This window comes from Gracilinanus agilis, chromosome 5 (assembly GCF_016433145.1).
Source record: "Gracilinanus agilis isolate LMUSP501 chromosome 5, AgileGrace, whole genome shotgun sequence".
Lineage (NCBI taxonomy): Eukaryota > Metazoa > Chordata > Mammalia > Didelphimorphia > Didelphidae > Gracilinanus > Gracilinanus agilis.
The window spans coordinates 170,463,701-170,485,869 of NC_058134.1; the positions used below are offsets into that span (position 1 = coordinate 170,463,701).

The 22,169-nt window shown below is 34.2% G+C and overlaps 1 protein-coding gene across 4 annotated transcripts in view; it reads left to right on the forward strand.

Moving 5' to 3' along the window:
- Positions 1–22,169, forward strand: part of BEND7 (BEN domain containing 7) — a 126,998-nt gene that overhangs the window by 53,388 nt on the left and 51,441 nt on the right. For all 4 annotated transcript variants that reach the window (XM_044677243.1, XM_044677244.1, XM_044677245.1 and 1 more), the window contains one exon: positions 10,151–10,376. In XM_044677243.1, the coding sequence (XP_044533178.1) occupies positions 10,151–10,376 (226 nt within the window). The remainder of the gene's footprint in view (positions 1–10,150; positions 10,377–22,169) is intronic.

Below are 22,169 nucleotides of genomic sequence, written 5' to 3' on the forward strand. Positions count from 1 at the left end.
AATCAGCATTGATAAGTTTTTGTTTCTCTGCCATCCCCTCTCATTCACTCTGCCTCAAGTTTCCCATCTCTATTCTCCCAAAGCTAGCTCCTTCTGATTCTCCTGTTCGTTACTGGTACCACCATCTTCTCCATCTTATGATTCCATATCATTTTCCTAGACTCTCAGCCTTAGAATTTTGGCATCAACTTTGATTCTTTTCTGTATTTCAGCCATTACTTCTATTCAGTCACAAAATTTTGCTACTTGTAGCTTCTCAAAATCTTTCTTATAATTTATTGTCTTTTTTCAGTTTCTGTTTCACAAACTATATTGTAGCCCTCTTTACTTTTTAGTAAGTCTGTTGTAATTTATTAATTTGTTCCCTGCTTTCAATCTCTTCTAATTATTATATGCCATATATAGTTGCCTTAATCTTCCTAAAACACAGTTTTCAGCCATCTTATTTGTGCTGCTCAAAAACATTCAGTGGCTCCTCTAACTGCATCTAAAGACCTGAGTTTCTTCTCTAAGACTGTTAACTAAGTTCCTATAGACAAGTTCTCTAATTGCTCTGAGACTCAGTTTTTGCTTAAGTAAAAATGACTTACTTATTTCACTGAATTGTGAGAATCAAAGTCTGTGAAAGTGATATAAAAGTATGATAGTATTATTTTTTTATTATATAACAACCTTCACAGTTTTTGAATCCAATGCTAAACACAACTTGGTTTCAGCTACCTTTTCTATCTTTTCTACTTCTTTCCTAAATTACCCTAGTCAGAATGGTGGGTGCAGTCTCCCATCCATGTGCACTTGACCTCTTCTTTGCTTTTGCTCTGAATGTGCCCTCCACTGAATAGGTCCATGTTCTCCAGAATTCATTAAGTTCTAGTTTAATTCTTACTTACTATATAAAATTGTCTGATCAGAGCACAACCTCTTAAAAAACTTGTAGTAGTACTTCTGCTAACATTTTTGTACATATATACAGAAATACACCTGTGCATATATGTATATAGGTGTTATACACACATACATAAATATTTACACACATGTATATTTATATACTTATATGTGTGTATATATACATACATATTTGAAAAACTTATATTTTTAAAAAAGTATTCTGCATAGGTGAGTTAAATTTTCATTACAGTTGTAGGGATGGGTGAGATAAATGGACCAATCAAAACTAGATGGAATTAACTAAGGCTTCATAAATATGAATTTTAAGGAGAATTTTGGAGGGTAAAGAAGGGGTTAATAGAGATGAAGTGAGAACATTTCAGACAAAGGGAGTGGCATGTGTGAAGGTTTGAAAGGTAGTAGGAGATGGCTCACTGACTTTACAGTAAAGGTACTAAAATTCTATAATTTTCATTGAAATAAATAAGAAATAATGGGATGCTCAGCAGAAATAAAGTAGCTTTTAAATTCTTTATCAAAGTATTGCCTCCACACATACTACTACAAAACCTCATGACAGCTTGAAGGTGACCCTGAGTTTATTGTGGTTTGTTGAGGGAATGTGGGTTCTCAAGCTGTGGGAGATTACCACAATGGACAGGTTCTGAACCCAATCCTAAAATATCAAGGTGTGTCTGCTTCCCATGCATAAGCCTGGAGCTAAGTTTGGAGAGGCTCATCATCAGTAGGCTGGCTGCTGGTTGATGAATCCTATAACCTTGAGGCCCATAAAACAAAGAGTACTATAAAGTAGCCTTCAGTTTTGTGTTTTTCTTCCACTTCTGCTATGACAGTGGAATGTTCTCCTTCCTCACCTCTGTCTCTTTGTTTCCTTTGCTTCAAGTCCCAACTCAAATCCTATCTTCTGTAAGTCGCATCTCCTGTCCCTTCAGCTGCTGGTGCATATAATTCTTCCCCTGAGCTTAACTTCATTCACTCCATTAAATATCCTGTTTGTATCTAGCTATTTTTGTGTTTTTTTCCCTCTTTAGAACACAGACTTCTTCAGGGCAGGGACTACTTTTGCTGCCTACCTTTCTATTCCCAGTACTTTGCACAGTGCCTGGCACATAATTGTTTATTGTTTATTAAATGATAACTGACTTACTGGGGGAGCAAAGGAAAAGGGCCAGTGGTTGCTAATAATCAGTTTTTAGTTTATAAACAGTTCCTAAAATAAACTGTTTATAAACATTCATTCGATCCAGTTAACATGGAATTCCTCCAGTTCATTATTCCTTTGAGCACAATAGTATTCTATCACCAACAGATACCACGATTTGTTCAATCATTCCCCAATTGAAGGACATTCCTTCATTTTCCAATTTTTTTCCACCACAAAAAGCATGGCTATAAATATTTTTGTATAAGTTTTTTCCCTGTGATCTCTTTGGGGTATAAACCCAGCAGTGGTATAGCTGGATCAGAAGGCAGACAGCCTTTTATAGCCCTTTGGGCATAGTTCCAAATTGCCATCCAGAATGGTTGTATCAATTCACAACTCCACCAGCAATGCATTAATGTCCCAATTTTGCCATATCTCCTCCAACATTTATTACTTTCCTTTGCTGTCATGGTTTTGATTTGCATTTCTCTAATTACAAGAGATTTAGAATGCTTTTTCATGTGTTTATTGATAGTTTTGATTTCTTTATCTGAAAATTGCCTATTCATGTCCCTTGCCTATTTATCAGTTGGGAAATGGCTTGATTTTTTGTATAATTGAAAAATCAGTTTTTAAAAATCAGAAATGGACAAACAGAAGCTAATGACTTCATGAGAGATAAAAAAGCAAAACAAAAACAAAAGAATGAAAAAAATAGAAGAAAATATGTCATATCTCTTTGAAAAAAACAATTGACCTCGAAAATATATCCAGGAGAGACAATCTAAGAATTGTTGGACTACCTGAAAGTCATGATTAAATTCCTCTGTCTGACTCTTAAAGCTCTTCACAATCTGGCTTTTTCTTACCTTTCCATTCTTCTTTCATAATTTTCTCTGTGACTCTTCAGCCCAGCAATAGTGTGTTCCTTTCTGTTCTTCCCAGGGCACTCCATCTTCTCTCTTCATATCCTTTCTTTCCCTTTGCTATCCCTCAGTCCTACAATAGTATGTCTCTCTGCTCTGCCCAATGGAACCTCTGATTTCCTTCAGATCTCAGATCAAAGCCCACATTCTATACAAAGCCTTCCTCACTAATGTCACCAATTGCTAATGCCTTCCTCAGAACTACCTTTCCTTCAATTTATATATATATTCTGAATGTACATGTTATCTCCATTGTTAGAATATAAGCTTTTTGAGGGCAAGAACTGTTCCATTTTTCTCCTCATGTCCCCAGTGCTTAGCACATAGATATTTAATAGATACTTGATTACTTATTGTGTCAATCACAGACTCTCTTAATATTTCAGAGTGAAATAAATAATCGCTATAAAGAAAGAGTTCAATCTAACTACCCACACAGGAAAATCAGAGTAGATAAAAATAATACCTATTATCCATATGCAAAGGGATGGACAACTAAAAAGCTTTTCCTTCATTGCATATGTCTTCATAGTATCCTGAAAATATACAATAAATTGAGATTACAATTGAATTGAAGGAGACTCTTGCCTTTGAGAAATTATAAAATTCTTCTAATTGTCCTAAATATTTCTGTAAGACAGAGGCTTATCTTTTCCATGCCAATATTCTTCTAATTATGCTGTATGACAGTGTGTCACTGAAGAATAGTCTCTAATGAACTGAAGTTGAGAATAATCTAAATGCAATACATTACAAAACAGAAATTATGAAGGAGAAGCTATCTAAAGCATATCATAAAGAAACGTATTAGTAAAAAAGGAATATGGGCTGGTCATGTGATGTGATTGCCAATGGACAGTTCACATGATTATTGTGATTGTCAAAAGAATTTGAAGAAGACTCTCAACATATTCCCTGGATCTCCCTACTCACATGGAAAACTTATGAGAGAACAATTCATACAAGATGGGCGGGTGTAGATGGGTTGTTATCAGTTTTGTTATAAAGGTTATACACATGAATGAGATCTTATATTCATTGGCTTATTATTGGAGTATCAAATGATGAACTACAGACTCTTTACTGTCCCTCTAGCACTATGATATTATCATTTGTAGACAACTAATTTTGTATGTGTTCCGCTGACAAGTTAGTACTTTGCTACTTGAAAGTTCCCTTATTTCTTTGCTGTGGACACTTTATGCCTTAAAACAGATGAAAACTTTTGCAATGTGGAGATATTTTTGTAACCCCAAATTCATTAGCTGATAAACTTTGTAGCTTGTCAGTTCAGGCTCTCTGAGCTTAAGCTAGACTGATTTTCAGATATTCTGTTACTGGATCCATAACCAACACCTTTCCAGCTTGATAGAACCTATTAAAGCTTTGTGTTTACTGCTAGAATAGCCTTTGAGAATCCCAGGTTTATTTCTATGCTGTGATTAAGCATTAAAATAGAATTTTAATGAAAGCTAACATAAATACTAAATTGAAAATAAAACATAGTATACATATTCAGTTCAATAAACATAAACAACATTGATCAAATTTGATAGTAAAAACCATAGCATTTCCTTATAATTCTTGAGCTCTGAAAACTTGTATACACTGATTCAGACTGAAATTAGTAGAACCAGAGAACAGTTTATACAGAACAACAATGTTATAAAGACAGATGACTTTGAAAGATGATCTAAGATTTCAAAGGATCAATGATGGCTCATACCCAGTGTCTGATAGAGAGATGAAGAACAGAAGATGCAGAATAAGCATACGTATTTGGACAAGACCAATGTAAGAATATGTTTACTTGACCATGCATACTTGTTACTGTAAGGGTTCTATTGTTGTTGTTGTTTCTTTCAGTGAGAGGAAGGAAAGGAAGAAGAAACATTAAAAAAATTTTAAAGTATAATAAATTTTAAAACAATTTTTGATTTGTATGGCATTTTAAATGAAGTTATTGTTAGGAAAAAGACATAAAGTAATGGAAGTTGCCTTTTTCTTCTATGCAATGCCATTTAACTAGCTTGTTAGATGCCTAGCTATATGTACAATATTAAAGAAGGTGCCATTCTTATTCAGAGAAGGTATCATTCTTGTCCTAATTTAAATTTGTTTTTACAGTTGTCTTAATTCTGCTTTTATTTAATCACACATTTCAAAAAAATTTCCATTACCTCTTAAAATATTACATAGTTGTATGATTCACAGTACATTTAAACAATATATTAAAATTAAATTTAGATATCTTTAGATTAGAACAAGCCATAGCCCAGTTTCATATTTACCACTTAGACTTATTCATTAACTTGAGTGGGAAAAGATTTTTTTAATGTTTTTATCCAAAGTTTCTGTTGAGCTAGCGTACAAAGACAATTTTCATGGGCCAAGTTCAGCTACATCTGCCATAAAAGCAAATTTTCCTGTTTTTGAATACTTATGTTGGTCTTTGATCTCAGTATGGGTACTCCATTCACCAGTATAAATCCAAATTCATCCATGCCTTTTCATCTTGTGTAATTCATATTTATGTCCTCCCATAAAATCTTCCATAAGGGGCCCACCCATTAGATAGGGTGCCTTTTTCTCTAGTACTCCATACCTCTCTAGATGTTACCATAAAGGATGTCCATTGGATACCCTGTAATGTTGCAGCATCTTGGTTCCAGAAGAGCAATGAGGAACTACACCTCTTCTTTCATGGCATTGTCAGGGCATTGTGGGTACGGAAGATTGCATAACCCTTGTACTTCGGTGTATTGTCTCATAGGTGGAAGAGTGGTAAGGGTGGGCAATGGGGGTCAAGTGACTTGCCCAGGGTCACACAGCTGGGAAGTGGCTGAGGCCGTTTTTGAACCTAGGACCTCCTGTCTCTAGGCCTGACTCTCACTCTACTGAGCTACCCAGCTGCCCCCTGCATATGCTATTAGATGTGGGCAATGTGTTGCTTGGCTTGCTCAGTTCTTTCTTTCTTTGTTATAGGGGAAGATTCACTTGGGGGAGGGGTGGTGTTGGGAGACCTATTCAGAAATTAATGTGATGAAAAGCAAAAGACATAAGTTATATCATTAATACCAAATAACTAATGATGTTCCTTGTTGCCCTTGGTAAATAAACTAATTTCATCAATTCCCTTATTTGCCATTCTATGGAGAATCTATTAGCAATACTTCCATTTATCCATAACTTCCTTTTGATACTTGGTTTCATTTCTAGTGAGAATGTCAAAATTAATATTATTCATTTCCTTTAATAGAAAAGTTCCTCAACTTTTTTGCACCATGGACCCTTCTGGCAGTCTAGAGTAGTCTATGGACTCCTTCTTAGGGTTACAAAGGAAACTAATTGTTGAAATAGCTAACAAATATTTTTTAAAATTAGTTGATGATATCCAAGTCAAGAACTTATATTCTTCTGGTAGAATGTCACTATTCAAAGATGTCACACTTAAAATACTAGTAACTAAGTTTATGCTTATAGATGATGATAATGTTGATGGTGACTATCATTATCATAGCATTTATACTGTACCTATGTGCCAGACACTCTTCTAAATACTTAGTCATTTCATTTAATCCTCACAATCCTAGAAAGTAAGTGAAATAGTTAGACTCATTTTTTCATACGAAGAAACTGAGGCAAAAAGATTAAGTGATTTGCCCTAGGTCACACAGCTAGTAAATGTTGGAGACTAGATTTGAACTCAGGTCTTCTTGCATTATCCATTGAGCTTTTACTAAGATTATCTTCCTAGCATCGAACAGTATAGAAGTGAAAGGGGCCTGGGGGCCATTTTGTAATTTTCTTTTTTTCCATAGGTTGCCATGGCCAAAGAATTCATGACTCTAGCCAAGAATGCCTCTCCAAAATTAGCCAAGCTAATCCTTGGAAAGTAGACATAGGCCATTGCTACAATTTTACCTGAAGCCTCTCTAGCATTATAGGGTCTGCTAGAACTTCTTTGTCACTGGCACAGCCTTTGAGAACCTATGCTCCCCTTCCTACCCTGAACCTTGAAGTAGGTCCTTATGGATGATGTCTTTTCTTATAGAAAAAAATTCCCAAGATATGACTTTTTTAAGGCTCCTTTTCCTAGTTTCATTTCTAAAATTAAGCAAAGATATGTTACTTTGGGAGCAAACAAATAAGGATAAATTTTTAATAATTACACTTAAAGCACACTATGGAATGTTTTTCACATAGTTCCATGGCAAAAAATTTCCACAATACCTTCTTGTATACAAACTACCCAATTTTTAACTGTTTTCTAATTTTCAACTATTTTTCTATTTTGTCATGTTTAGTAACAATACTACTGGTACTATTTGGAGCTGGCTGTGGGAAAGGCATGCATTCAGGTCCTATTTTGGGCACATACTAGCTGTGTAACCTTGGGCCAAGACCTTTAATCATTCATGGTGCTCAGTCTAGGCCAATCTGCATTGGCAGGGATTCTTTACTTGCGAGTTCCTCATATTATTGAAAGCTCAGTCCTTTTCCACAAAACTTTGCTATTCCTTATTATATGAATAGAGGTTTTCCATGAGAATATTCCAGTAATAGCAATATTACCCATACAAAGTTGACTATAAAATTGTACGTCTACGTGTAATAATTTTCAATATCAAGATATGCTTAATTTCTCATTATTTTCTCCCACCTTCTTGAGGCCCATATCTCTAGGCTCCTACAGCTGTCACTTAGAGTTGTTTAATTTCTGAGAAAAGAGGCAAGGAATAGGTATATTGAGGGGTGTTTAACAAGAGGATATTTATCTCTGTTTCTTGCCACTTTTGCTTTTTGCTGATGCCAAAGTAGATCTGATACTTAGGTTTAAAAAATAGTTACACAAGTATAAAATGAGGAGGAGATCGCTAGAGGGCAGGTCATATGAAAAAGATCTGGGGGCTTAGTAGACTACAGGTGAATCCGAAGTGCATTATGGCAGCCAAAGAAGCTTGTGTGATCTTAACAGCCCAGAACAAAGTGTTAGTTATGCATTTTAGCAGTAGGATTATTTATTTCATTTTGATAACTGTTGGAATTCTTCTAGTAATAGAAGAAGTGACCTCAGAGGCTGACTAGTACCTTCTGTGCTATAGGCGAGTGATTATCCAGTCTTTCTTTGAGGACCTCCAATGATGAGCAATCACTCCCTCTTTAGACTACCTTTTCCATTTTGGGTTAATTGTTAAAAATGATTTTCCCCATGTCAAACTTAAACCTTCCTCTTTGCAAGTTCTACCAACTATTTCTGACTGTGAGAGAGAACTATCATTTCCTGCTCCACCCACACCATCCTCTGGCCACATCTTTTCTTCCAGCTGTACTCTTCCCTGGTGTGACCACGTTTATTTCCGAGTTCAGTTTTATGGATGCCATTTTCCAGGCAGAACATTTAACAAATTGGAGACAGACCAGAAGGTTAGCAAGATGAAGACCTTGTATATAGGTATCAACTAAAGAAACTAGGGATGTTTAGCTTGGCAAAAAACCTTAGCAGGAACTTGATAGCCATCTTGATTTATTTGAAGAGTTTCAGAGGAGGGTTTCAACTTGATCTACAATTCTTCAATAATAATTAAAATTATAAGAATAATAATAATGGCTAACATTTTTATATAGCACTTACTTTGGGCCAGGGATTTTGCTGTTTTACAAATATTCTTATTTGGTACTCACAACAACCTTGGGAGGTAGGTGTTATTATCCCCATTTTATAGATAAGGAAACTAAGGCAAGCAGAGGTTAAGTGACCTACTCAGGCTCACACAGATATTACATCTCTCAGACCAAATTTGAACTCAGGTCTTCTTCATTCTAGGCCCAGAGTTCTAGCCACTGAGCCATCTAGCTGCTCCTAAGAACTAGGAACTATTAGTGAAAGTTGCAGAGAGGCAAATTTTGGTTTGATATAAGGGAAAACTTGCCAGTAGAAATATCCACATGTGAAATAGGTTTCCTTAAGAGAGAGTGGGTTCTAATTCCCAGAAGTTTTTCAAACAGAAGTTAGTATATCACTTGTTAGTGATACTGCAGTAGAGATTCATTTTCAAATGTGATTTGGATGAGATAACTTTCCAACTCTGAATCTGATTTGATGACAATGCTCATTCAGGTAAGAAATCCTGTCATCTAATGAACTCTTTCTAAGGGACCTGCAGATCAGGTAAGTCATTTCTTCTAAGTCTGATAGAGCATCTCCAAAATAGCTTTTGGTTCTTCCGATTAGAAATCTATGCTTTATAAGAGAACCTGGGCAGTAGACACATCATCTTGATCATAGATCTTCTGTCAAGAAAAGCTCCCGATATTTTGTTTTAGAAGCTCCAAAAGAAATCAGGAATGTTAGGAGCCAGGGATAAATCAAATTTTCTTTCTTTAACCAGTCATATGCCCTTTAACAACCCAGGGACTAGCCCCAACTCTTTACATTTCTAATGATTTAGATAAATTAAAACAATGCCTGACTTTAGCACTACTCAATAACAATTAATTAAGCATCTGTGCTAGCCTTAGCACCTGTGCTAAGGTTGTGGGGATATAAAGACAAAAAATGAGCCCCTAGTCTAAATCTTCTTAAATCTTTAAAAACTTGTAATACCAAATAAGTATAATACAAGGAATAGTTAAAAGAGGCAGAAGAGAGACTTTCAGACTTGAAAGAACTCAGAATATGTTAATAGTAAAAGCTTTAATGAGGAGTTTGTTTAAATGAAGCATTTTTAAATGAATTTTTTAGAATTTGTCACTTGCAAAGTGTAAATTGTTTTATTTTTCCAAAGTTTTGGTAAAATAGCAATAGTTATATTTCAACATATATTCACATTTGAAACAATTATAATAGACTTTCATAATCTTTTAGCAGGTTTATTTCTTAGTGTCAGAACTATGAAGTTCAAAACAATCTTACTAATGCATTTTAGATAGTTCATAATTAAAATTAAAGATTCTTTTTAAAGCATCTAATTTATAAAGCATAACTCAAAGAGTCATGGATTATAAATGGTTGTGCAAATCAAACTAGAAGTACTTGTATGCAAAAACTTGGGATTACTCATGTAGTTTGTGGTCATTTCAATAAATAGCAATGTTTTGTGATATACAGATGTCCAAAATTCCAATGACATAAATAAACTTTTTAACACTATTTATGTTCTTTTGGTAGCCAGAAGTGCAACTTGCTGAAGGCTTTGATGTGTTTATGCCTAAATCTCAGCTGGACTCTATATTGTCAAACTACACTCGCTCAGGAAGCCTTCTCTTTAGAAAATTGGTGTGTGCATTTTTTGATGACAAGACTTTGGCAAACTCCTTGCCCAATGGAAAGAGGAAAAGAGGACTCAATGACAACCGGAAAGGACTAGACCAAAATATTGTGGGTGCAATAAAAGGTTGGTCAGCATCATTTCATTCAATGGGTTTTTTTGTTCAGTTGTTCAATTTTATTTTCATTATTCAATGAGATTTAGCTGAAAAAAAAAGATAAATTATCAGAAATAGTAAATTAGCCCCAAAGTTAAATTGTAATTGACAAAGTATTTACTTACATGTTATCATTTATGACCCTAACCACTGTCACTAGGGCTGGCTATTTCCTAGGTGAATTTGTCACTTAATATGTGTTGAGTCAAATAGACTAATTACAGCACCAAAAAGGAAGAGGTGTGTGTGTGTGTGTGTGTGTGTGTGTGTGTGTGTGTGTGTGTAAATCTTTATTTTCATGGAAATTTCATTTGTTCTAAGAATTAAAGCTGTGATATATTCTTAAAAAGTAGTTGAATATAATGAATTCAGGTCACAAAAATTCTTTTCTCCAATGTTTAAACCTAGTTATTAGTATATGAGATAAAACCATGTACACTCATTTGTTTCTAACCTATATTAGAGTCTTATTGCCCATAACAAGAATCCTGCATAGAAAAGTATCTTGCATTGTCCATTACAAGCATGTGCATAGAAAAACCTGGGTCCTTCTGTCTTAAGTAATGTCTTGGGCGTGTATGGCTATAATTCGTTGCCCTACTATGGAGACATACTTCTGAGAAATTCATACAATGTTCTGAAGTGCATCAGCAGCATGTAGCCAGCCAAGACAAGTCCATCGCCCAACTTAGAAATGTACTCAGTAGCAGGGATCTAGTGAGGATAATCATCCAGTATTAGATTTAAATATTTAAATGTTATATGAGAACGATCATAAGCTAATTCTTAAATAGGAAAAAATCTATGAAATGAAATTTTGTTTATATAGTAATTAAAAGAATTAATGAAAAAAGAATTTAGTTGATTGTTCTTCTGAGCTTCGTGTCCATGGAATGGAACTGGGCCTTCATAACCATACATACATGCATACCCAAACATAGATATCAATACGTATATCCACATATATGCCACACTTATAGGTTCCATTCCATGGACACATGGCATAGATGATCTGTTTGTATACAGACATATGTATATGTATGCATATATTTTTCTTTTCTATTTCTTCTCCAGTCATCTCACAAAATAAATTAATTTCATAGTAATAAAAGGATATGTGGAAATTGACTATTAATTTTGCAAAACAGAAAATGCTTCTCAATAGAGTTAGTAAGTGCCAGACACCCAGTATGTCTGTACTACAGCTCCTTTTGTTTATTCCTGAAACTGAAACCTTTATTAACACATAAGTTCTTATTCTTAATCAGATTTTTTTTGCTTAATGTGACAGTTAAGTTTACTTAATATGACAAGCTACAGAGATGACACAGTCTGTTCCATTTCAGGACAGAATGGTGCTGTCTGGAGTGACACTGAAAATAGGCTTTTACTATCTGAAGAATGGTCAGTGATATAACTGATTTGCTGAAAGAAAGATGGGATACATTTCAATTTAATTTGGTTGGGACCTCCTGAAAACTTTTAAGGTCAAATCTGAAGATGCTTCTTGTTGCTAAAGCTTTTAAATACACTGATAAATAGCCAGAAATTGTTTTAATTTTCCTTTTCTTTCAGGACAGTATATTAACATTATTAAAGAGATTGGAAATTAGAAACCATAAATGATCATGGCCCATTTTAAAAGCAGCAGTTGAGATATCCTAATAATGGATAGTGGATGAAATTTGTCATTGCAAGTAGACAGATACAGGTTTGTTTTCTCATCCATTTTAGATTTAAATATTGGACATTGTGCAGATGTTTGAAAAAGGTACATTATAAAAGGAATATTAGATGTGCCTTGATTCTCTCAACTTCCCTCTTCCCTAACTAGAGATTAGAATAACTTCAGGACATTTAGCCTTGAAGGTATTTATCACAGTGAAGTGTGAAGGCTCTTGTCCAGATAATTCAGGCTTGAGAAACAATTGACCAAAAATGTCCAAGTAATAGAAACAAATGTAGTTTTTACTTGAATTATTCTGATTATACCCATTCAGATTTGTAGACATAGCCTCAGTAAACCTAATTACTGAGGTACACTAATTATTGTTCCAGGTTATTCTTTAGTAATTAATTCCCTTTGCCTCAGTTTTTACAGATAAGGAAAACATTTGTCATCTCTATTCAATTTGTCTTAAAAGTTTTTAAAACAACTTTCTTTACAATATTGTTGGTAAAATCTACAAAATAAACACCGATAAACATTTTTGTGCAAAAATGACATTATAAATGTTCATCCCATTCTCTTTATGCTTGTCTAAATGCCCTATTCAATTTATCCAGCTCCTATTAAAAGTTGATTAACCCACATATTATAAGATTATTGTTTAAAAAATTACTTATGGAATGTTATTGCGATTATTTTTAGAGGAAGCCAGGTAGCAGAAGGGGAAAAAGAAAATTCTTTATCTCAAGTCTGCTGAATCAGGCTATGAAAGATAGAATGTTTAGTGTATTTTCTATTTAGGTAAGCCCACAATTCTATCACAAATATCATATTATTGCTACCATTTAACATATGATTTCAAAATATTTTTATAAGCATCTAAAAACAGTAATTCCATGTAATATCATTCAGAGCACAAAGCAATATTATAGTCCTGTGTCGCATACTGAAACTGAACACAAAAGAGTCTACAGAGACCTATAGCACAAATCAGAAATAAAATAAACAGGGGGCTTCACTTCATGTAGATATTGTAATTCTGTAGGCAAAGTAGTGAGACAAAAGTCTAAATTAGGAAGAATGCATATAATTTTGGACATAAGTTGTTTGGAAAGGTAATTGTATTATTAACAATCCCAATTATTGAGTTCATAATGTTTTGAGAATTTAAATTCTTGTAGCTTAATTTTTTTCTTTTATGCTACATAATGAATTTTGGTAAAACATTAAATATATTTATAATGTTGACCAAAATGATGATGATAAAGGGATCATTAATTAGCAATTCTTACCATTGTTCTTGGCAACTTAACCCTGGGAAACAGATAATCATTTTAAAATAGCAATAATATTTTGTTTAACTTTCTCATTTCTGTAAAATATTTATGATATTGATCTACAGATGTCTCAAATATATCCTTGGTGAAAATTAGAGAAACTGTAGAAGAGCTCATACAAAATACAGCAGCTTCATTTTTATTATTACACAGTTTATTCAATGGTACAGAAAATAAAAGATATCCCTGCTTTTATTCTTTTCTAATCATAAAACTATTGACTCAGAGTAAAATGTTCCCTTAAATATTTTCCAAAAAAGTATCTCTCCTATTATATGTCAAGATATCAAAATTACTTGATAAAGCAATAAAAATAATTTTGTTTGGCAACCCTCTGATTTTCCATATTAAGTGAAGCATAAATTAAAGAGAGAAGTATTTACCAAAAGTATTTTCCTCTGTTATGTAGGATATCCATCATAGAATCTTTTTTTTTTTTAAACCCTTGTACTTTGGTGCATTGTCTCATAGGTGGAAGATTGGTAAGGGTGGGTAATGGGGGTCAAGTGACTTGCCCAGGGTCACACAGCTGGGAAGTGGCTGAGGCCGGGCTTGAACCTAGGACCTCCTGTCTCTAGGCCTGACTCTCACTCCATTGAGCTACCCAGCTGCCCCTCATCACAGAATCTTAATGGAAGAGACATTCTTTCTGGTTAAAGTCCTCCAGTTGCTATTTGTGGTTTATATATTAATTTCACAACCTAAGAATATTATGAATAGTATCCTGAATTAGATTAACTACTCAAAATAATTTGGCCTAACACTTTACATAGGAAAAATGCTTGTCCAGGATATGAGATACAGATGAATGGAGGGCCTGTTAAGCTAGTCAATTAGTACAAGGTAGTCTTAGACAAAGAATGTAGATGAACTGTCTTGTAACTGTACTGAAAAGGAAGAAGAGAGGAATTTAGAAATTGTAAATTACTTTTAAGAGCCTTTGCTGCACGGATCCACATTGAATTTGGTTCCTCCCATAGTTTTTGACTCTGACCTATTCAGAATTTGTGTTCCTTGAGCAGTTATGAAATAACCTGTAAGGTACATGTACTTCACATTCTTTTCTTTTTAGAAATGTCAGCAAAAAAACAATTTGCTGTGGCTATACTTGTGGGAAGCCGTTCTATGTAGTAAAACCTTTGGAGAAATAGGATCAAATTTAGGGCCTGTTATCTGGATTCCCTACGTGACCAATCCAGGCTGAGGCAGTCTTTGTGTTTGGTCCTGGTCACTTGAGCCCCAAAAAGGCTCTGGTACCAGAAGGTAGGTTAATCCAAAATCAACTTGATCCCTCCAAAAAGGTTATTAGGAGTCATTTAGAGAAACAGAGTCTGTAACAGATATTTTATCTGGATCCCATTACAAAATCATCGGCAAGTAAAACTGTGTGTATGATTTTTCTGCACTGCATGTCAGGATGCAGACTGAATGGGCCATCTAAGATAAAAATCTGAGGCTCCTCTTTTGACTCAGTCTTTGATCCCCACCTTTCTTAGAATTCTTATTGGAGACCTTTGAAGTGGAGACCAGCATCTACTGAGTTAATGATTCCTTTCCTAACAAATGTTAATTAGATAAGAGTGCATATTCAGATTAGAACTGGCTCCTTTAGGATTTGACTGGTGAGCATCTCCCTGGGATATTTCCTCTCCTGGAATTATCCCCTCTGAATTGGGGTTTGGAATTTGACCATTTGTCTTTGCATCTGTATTCTTTAGACTTCAATGGATTATACGTGATTTATTGCCCCTTATCAACTGTGACTTTTTTTACTGGAGAAAGATATATAATAAACTTCGATGCCCGCAGAATTCGGGACAGCATGGGCTAACCACTAGTCTAGTTGTTCTCATTTTCTTTCTCCTGCCTTAACCATCCTATGCCACCACGCCGCTCAGGACCCCAAAAAATCATATAGAGGCATGGCCCCCTATATATACTCTGGAATCTGTTGTGGTATTATCATGTGGAAATAACAGGATTTGATTGGCCTCCAGAGCAAAGATTACTTACAACTCAACTTGTCTTTTTGTAGCTTGAATTTATCATCGTGACAAGCATTTCAGGTGGCTCATCTTTTGTTTAGTAGATGTTTGCCATATTACCCTGGCACATTACTTCTAAACTGTTTCAGGATAGAAGAAATTATAAGAGACATGAAATAATTTTTGCACAATGAAAAACTTCTAGAAGAAGAAATATAGGCAGGAAGAAGCATTTTGTATCAGAAACCTCAGGGAAAATGTATGAAAAAATTTAAAAATCTAGAGTTGCCACAAATTTATGAGAATAAAAGAACTATTCTTCAGTAAATCAGTGGTCAAAGAATATTAAAGTATGATTATCAAAAGAAGAAGCATAAACCATCAGTTACTTAATGCTGTAAATAAATTAAGACAAAAGAATGAATTAATAACTTTTAAAAGGTTTATAATTTGGGACAGAATTTGATCCAGAAGGCAATTGTAATTATTATCAGATTTACTAGGTGTATTAGTGGATAAAATATTAAATTTGGAGTCAGGAAGACCTGAATTGGAATTCCGCCTCAGACATTTATTTACCAGTTGTGTAACCCTGAACAAGTCCCTCAGACTTCAAATCAGATAACAAATGTTATTTCATTACAAGAAATTATGAAGATGAAACAAATGAAGAATACAAAATACAAATGTGGGAAGATTTATATGAAGCAAGTTAGAGGGACAAAAGCAACATTTGAATGACTACCATGTGAAAAGGGGATTAAATATGTTCCTCCTCAGAAAGTAGAATTAAAAGCAGTGGGAGAAAATGTAAAGAATCACTTAACTCTGAGTAAATCACTCAGACTTCAAATCAGATAATGTAAGATACATTGTAAACTTCAGAAAACGATAACATATTCGTTATTGTTATTATTATTTATATTAGGATAGAGAAATGCAAGTTAAAAGAACTATGAGGTAGCATCTTCTACCTATTCAGCTGACCACTATGGTAAAAGCTTATAAAATTTACTGGTAGTACATATATATGAGAAAACAATTTTGAAAAGCAGTGTGGAATTATATAATCAGTTTCAAAACATTCATACTTTTTGACCCAATGATCTTATTTCAGATTTCTACCCTAAGCAGTAGATTAGAAGCAAGGAATTAAATGATACTACCTCAGTTCTTATACCCATTCAGCTAACCACTGTGGTAAAAGATGATAAGATTATTATAATAATAAAAAATCTGAAAACAAACTACATGATTGAGGAATGGCTAAATAAATTCTGGTACAGTAATAGAATTAATAATTATTTCAACATATGAAGACTACAAAGTACAAACGTGGGAACATTTATATGAAGCAATTTAGAGTGACAAAAGCAATGTTTGAATGGCTACCATGTGGAAAAGTGATTAAATTTGTTCTACCCTAGAAGGTAGATTTAAAAGCTATCAGAGAATATGTAAAGAATCATGTAACCCTTGGCCCAGTATCCCAAGCACTAGCTTTATATGGTCTAGCCTTGAGGGTTTAGCTTCAATGAGTCTTTCTTTGAATCATTTCACCCTCAACCTAATGTTGCCTCTAGAAAATCTCCGAATATAAATTAACTATAACTCATATGGATCTGGACATGTGAGTAAATTGATTCTAATCCAATATCAGGTTCAGAAGAGCTTTTTTTTAGTACCCCTTGGAAAATACCAAAACACATAAAGAAGTGATAGTAGTAAGTAAACAACCAAGTTCAATTCACAATTCTACTGTTTTCTTAGACCTGCTGTTCTCCAAAAAATGAAGATAAGAGCAAAAGATTAGCTGTAACTGACCTACTTTTTTGTTGTGCCAACATAGGAGCAGCCCTTCCCCCAAAAGCTTTCACTCCACAAGCCTATCCAAGTCTCAGGCCAACCACACTGGAGTTAAAAATGAGTCAAATAGTCATATTCGTAACACTTCATCAGGAAATGGTCAAAGTCCTAAAGATTCACTTCTCAATAAATTCATCATCCCCTTAATCAGCCTGCTATAAACAATGTAGGCTTGATACAAGGAAATATTTTCTAACAATTAGAGGTTATCAGTGAACATAGTGGACTGCCTCTAGAAGTCATGGGATTCCCCTTCCTGAAGGTCTTCAAACTAAGGCATGTGAGTTGGCTATATTGTAGAGTGAATTCTTGTTCAGTTGTGGGTTGGATAGAAAGGCTCTCAAGTCTCATTTCTGAGATGATGTAAGTCAGAAAAAACTTGCCATTTTTACAGCAGTATTATTCTAGGGATGCTGTAGGACTGAGAAACAACAATGACTTAGATACCAGAAACACTATCAGAGATACCACAGAGAGAGTCATGTTAAGAGCAGTGAATAACAGATAAACAGTATGCAAATGTCAGATGATCTAAAGGAAGGTCTCCAGGTTAATTGGTACGGCTATAGAAGGTTTATGTTAGGCTAGTGGACACTAGGCACACAGGATAAGGAGCTATGGATGGATCGCAGTTTGCCTTAAAGGAAAAAGTTGTTCAGTTGTGTCTGACTCTGTGCCTTGTGGCCCAGAGCACGCCAATGCTCTCCATGGGATTTTCTTGACTAAGATGCTGTGGTTTGCCATTTCCTTCTCAGATAGATTAAAGCAAACAGAAGTTAAGTAATTTGTCCAGTCATATAGCTATTAAGGGTCTGAGGCAGGATTGGAATTCATTTCTTCCTGACTCTAGGCTCAGTGCTGTATTCACTGAGCCACTTAGGTTCATTAGGTTTACTTCTTGTGCTGGTTGATCTGTATAGGGAAGAGAATCATACTATTCCTAAAGATTTTTACCCAAAGGAAAAACTGAATTTTGGGATTTGAACTTAGAATTCAATTGGTAACTAATAAACAGATTAGAGTATTTCACTTATGTGTCTACTCCTTACTTAATGGATTATTTTATTCTATGTATATCTTCTGTAGGCTCTTTATATTCTTCTTTTCTAACTCTTGACATGGCTTAATCCAAAGACTGTGTAGTTATCTAAAATGCATATTGATATGTATCAGATATACTGTCAGAACACAGCAGTAAATTTATTTTTCTTATGACCTAAGTAATGATTTTAATTTGAACTAATGATTAGATTTAGGACATGTTATTATCACATTTTGTTCATTGTCAAAATCAAATTATATTTGGTCAACCCCATTCTTGAATCTTGTGACATTTAAAGGAAATTACAAGGCATCAGTGAGCAATGGTTGGCTACTTTTATTCACTGACATAAGATACACAAACGGCTTTGCTTTCTTGGGGAGATGCTAGCACCGATGGTCTGCTTAGATAACAATAACAGATCAGAACATCCTCTTGGAGGGAACACTTCTTGGTGGTACTCCAAGAAATGAACTATGATTCTTGTAAGATTAAGAAAACTGGCTGTATTTAGCTTATACCGTTCCTTGAGATTTGATAAAATGGTCCACTAAAGTCTATTTCCATGGATTATTAAAAATTCATATGGGCTTTGTTTTCACTTTTTGTTTTGTTTTACTTATTTTTTTATCTAGCATTTGTTTAAGAATATTGTGGCAGCTTCTTTATAACAAGAGTAGAAATGGCACAAATTTTTAAATTTTATGCTAAAGGCTTTTCTAATTCAACAAGGTTGGACTATGGAAAATGACACATAGTTTAATATTTCTCATTTTTGTTATTTCTTGTTATATGTATTCTCATAATACACTCAGCTAGGAGGATGGTCAAGAGGTGAACTCAGATTTGGTTCCTTTTCCTTGTTGATCCTCAAACTACACCAGCCTTAAAAGGAATATATTACTTCTAGAAGCAAAATGAGTTGTCTCAGTGTTTAGAGTCCCAGCTTATAATTCCCCTTAGTAAGATTGTTACAATATTTTTGAATTTGTTCCAGATTCTCTTTGGAACGAGCAAAAGCAGTCCTAATGTTTCATGTGGCCAGTTGGCTTTTGTCAAATATATCCAAAATGGATTTCTAGTTAAATAACATATGAGTCATGTCCACTTAATATATATAATGAATATGGGGACAGATCTTACCTTCAGGATAGTAGAGAGCACTGAAATGGCAACCATCAAATCCAACTCCACTGAGCTTTGTACAGAAAGGAGTTGATAATCTCAAAAATTTTCATGGCAAATTGAAACAAATAACTAAAAACTTAAATGTTTTAAAGATGTCTATAAACAGTAACAACAGTTAGACCAACCTAGTGTTCAACAATTAGGTATGTAATCTCTTCTATTAAAAGCTTTAGCTTGATTATAAAAAATTAGTTAGGATAGAACCATAGACATATGTGTTGGCTATAGTTAGAGATGAAATTATAGACTTCTTGGAGCAAAAAGGCATTGTTTCTTATTAGACCACAAAAAAGTAATAAAAGTTTATAATTATTAAAAAAATTTTAGTTGACAAATCCCTTAGTTGGCAGATAAGTTGATTTGATGTTTTTCATGTTACACAGTGTAAATATGCCTTATTATCGCATGACTTCTTAATCAGTACATCTTTCTGTCTATATTTATATAATATTCATTACCATACAAATTTGGTGACCCAAGCTAGGTTTTAGATAAGTACCTCAAGAGAATTTGAGAGCCTATTTAAAAATTAGAACAGTACTGTGAATTCTCTTTTTTGACGAATATTGTTAAAAGGTCAGAACAATAATCTTGAGTATATATATATATATATATATATATATATATATATATATACACATACATACACACACACATGCTTCCATCCCTATTCATTGATATATCTATATTTTTTAAGTAGCAGATGCTAAAAGGAAGGGAGCTTTCTCAGATGCACAAAAGCTCATTTTGAGATTCATTTGGTATCTCATCGATGGAGCATTACAAACTCAAAAGCTATGAGGCACTAACAGCAAAAAGGAAATAAGGAAAAGACAGAATAGAACATTGAGCTGAAACCAATAAAATAAAATTTAATAAGGACATATGTAAAGTTCTAGAGCTGTTGCTGTAAGGGTTCTTATAAGGCACATAGCCCAATCTTGTCATTTATAGATGAAGGAACAGAGGTCCAGTGAGGTTAAGTTATTTGTTAAGGGGCTTGTGCTTGGGTTAAATTAAAGCAATTCCATATATAAGATGGGCTAGGCATGGCTAGACAACAGTTTGTCTGAAAAAGATCTGGGGGATTTTACTGGACTACAAGTTCAGTATGAACTAGCAGTATACATGGTCTTAGGCTGCACTAAGAAACTTCTAAACCACAATTAGAGAGGTGATGATTTCACTGTACTCTAACCTAGTTAGACTACATCTCAAATGTTGTATTCATTTTAGGTTGCTCTGTGAGTGACATTAATAGGCTAGAGAATCTCCAAAGGAAAACAACTAGGATAGTAAAGAGACTCAAGTTCAGAGGGTAATCTTTTGAAGGAAATGGAGATGTTTTGTTTGGAGAAGTGACCAATTGAGAGGCTTGTCCAGTGGCAAGATGTGTTCAGGGCCAGAACTAGGATATGAGGAGAAAGAAGGAAGTGGATATGAAAGATGTGGCTGTAGCATTTATAAGACTTGGCAGCCGTTTGAAAACATATGAGGGAGATTGAAGAATCAGTCATGGATTTAGGCTGTGAATCAGGATGACTATAAATACAATGGTGCCCTAGATGGAAATAGGAAAGTTTAGAAGAGAGGCTAGTTTAAAGAAAGAGATAATGAGTTGTGATTGTTTTTGACATGTTGAATTTGAGGTACCTGTGGGACATCCATATGGAAACATCCACTGAAATTTTTATTGATGTAGGTTAGATATGTGGATTTGGATGTAATGTATTTAAACTGTATAGAGATCGTAATTGAACCTATTAGTTCTGCTGAGATCATTGAAAGAAGATATAATAAGAGAAAAGGGTCCAGAATAGCCTTTGAGGGTCACCTGTGGTTAGATGTAAGTACATATAAAAGCAGAAATGGTCATACTGGTTGGAGAACCAGTAATGAATAGTGTCACAAAATTAGAAGAAGGAAAAAACATCTGGGAGAAGTAATTAGTCAATAATTCCATAAAGTACAGAGAGGACAAGAAATATGGGGAATAAGAAAAGGCCATCAGATTTAGCAAATAAGAGATTATTGGTGTCCCTGTGAAGAGTAGTTTCCTTTAGTTGTACAGTTGAAAGCCGACTTTTAAGGCAATGAATGGCAGATGAAGAAGTGACAGCAAGAAGTATGGATAGCCTTCTAGGAATATGGCTATAAAATAGATGTAATAGCATGAGTGAGTAAAAGGATCAAATGAGGTGGATTTTTTAAAGAATAAGAGCAGAATCATAATTTTTAGAGTCTCTGGGAGGGTAGTTATAACAGTAAACTATTGGTGGAGCTGTGAATTGATTCAGTCATTCTGGAAAGCAATTTTGAACTATACTTAAAAAGCCACTAAACTGTTGCATATCCTTTAACCCAGCAATATAGTATTCCAAAGAAATCAAGGAAAGAAAAGATCCTTATGTATAAAATATTTTTAGTAACACTTTATATTGTAGCAAAGAATTGAAAACCAAATGTAGTGCCCAACATTTAGGGAACAGCTAAACAAATATAGTATATGAATAAAATGGGATAGTATTGTGCTTTTAGAAATGACAAAAGAGATAAATTCAGAGAAACATGGAAAGACTTGTATGAACTGTAGGAAGAGAACTGGAACAGTTTGTACAATGATTATGTTATTACAAAAGAAAATGTTTTTGAAAGACTTAAAATCAATGCAGTGA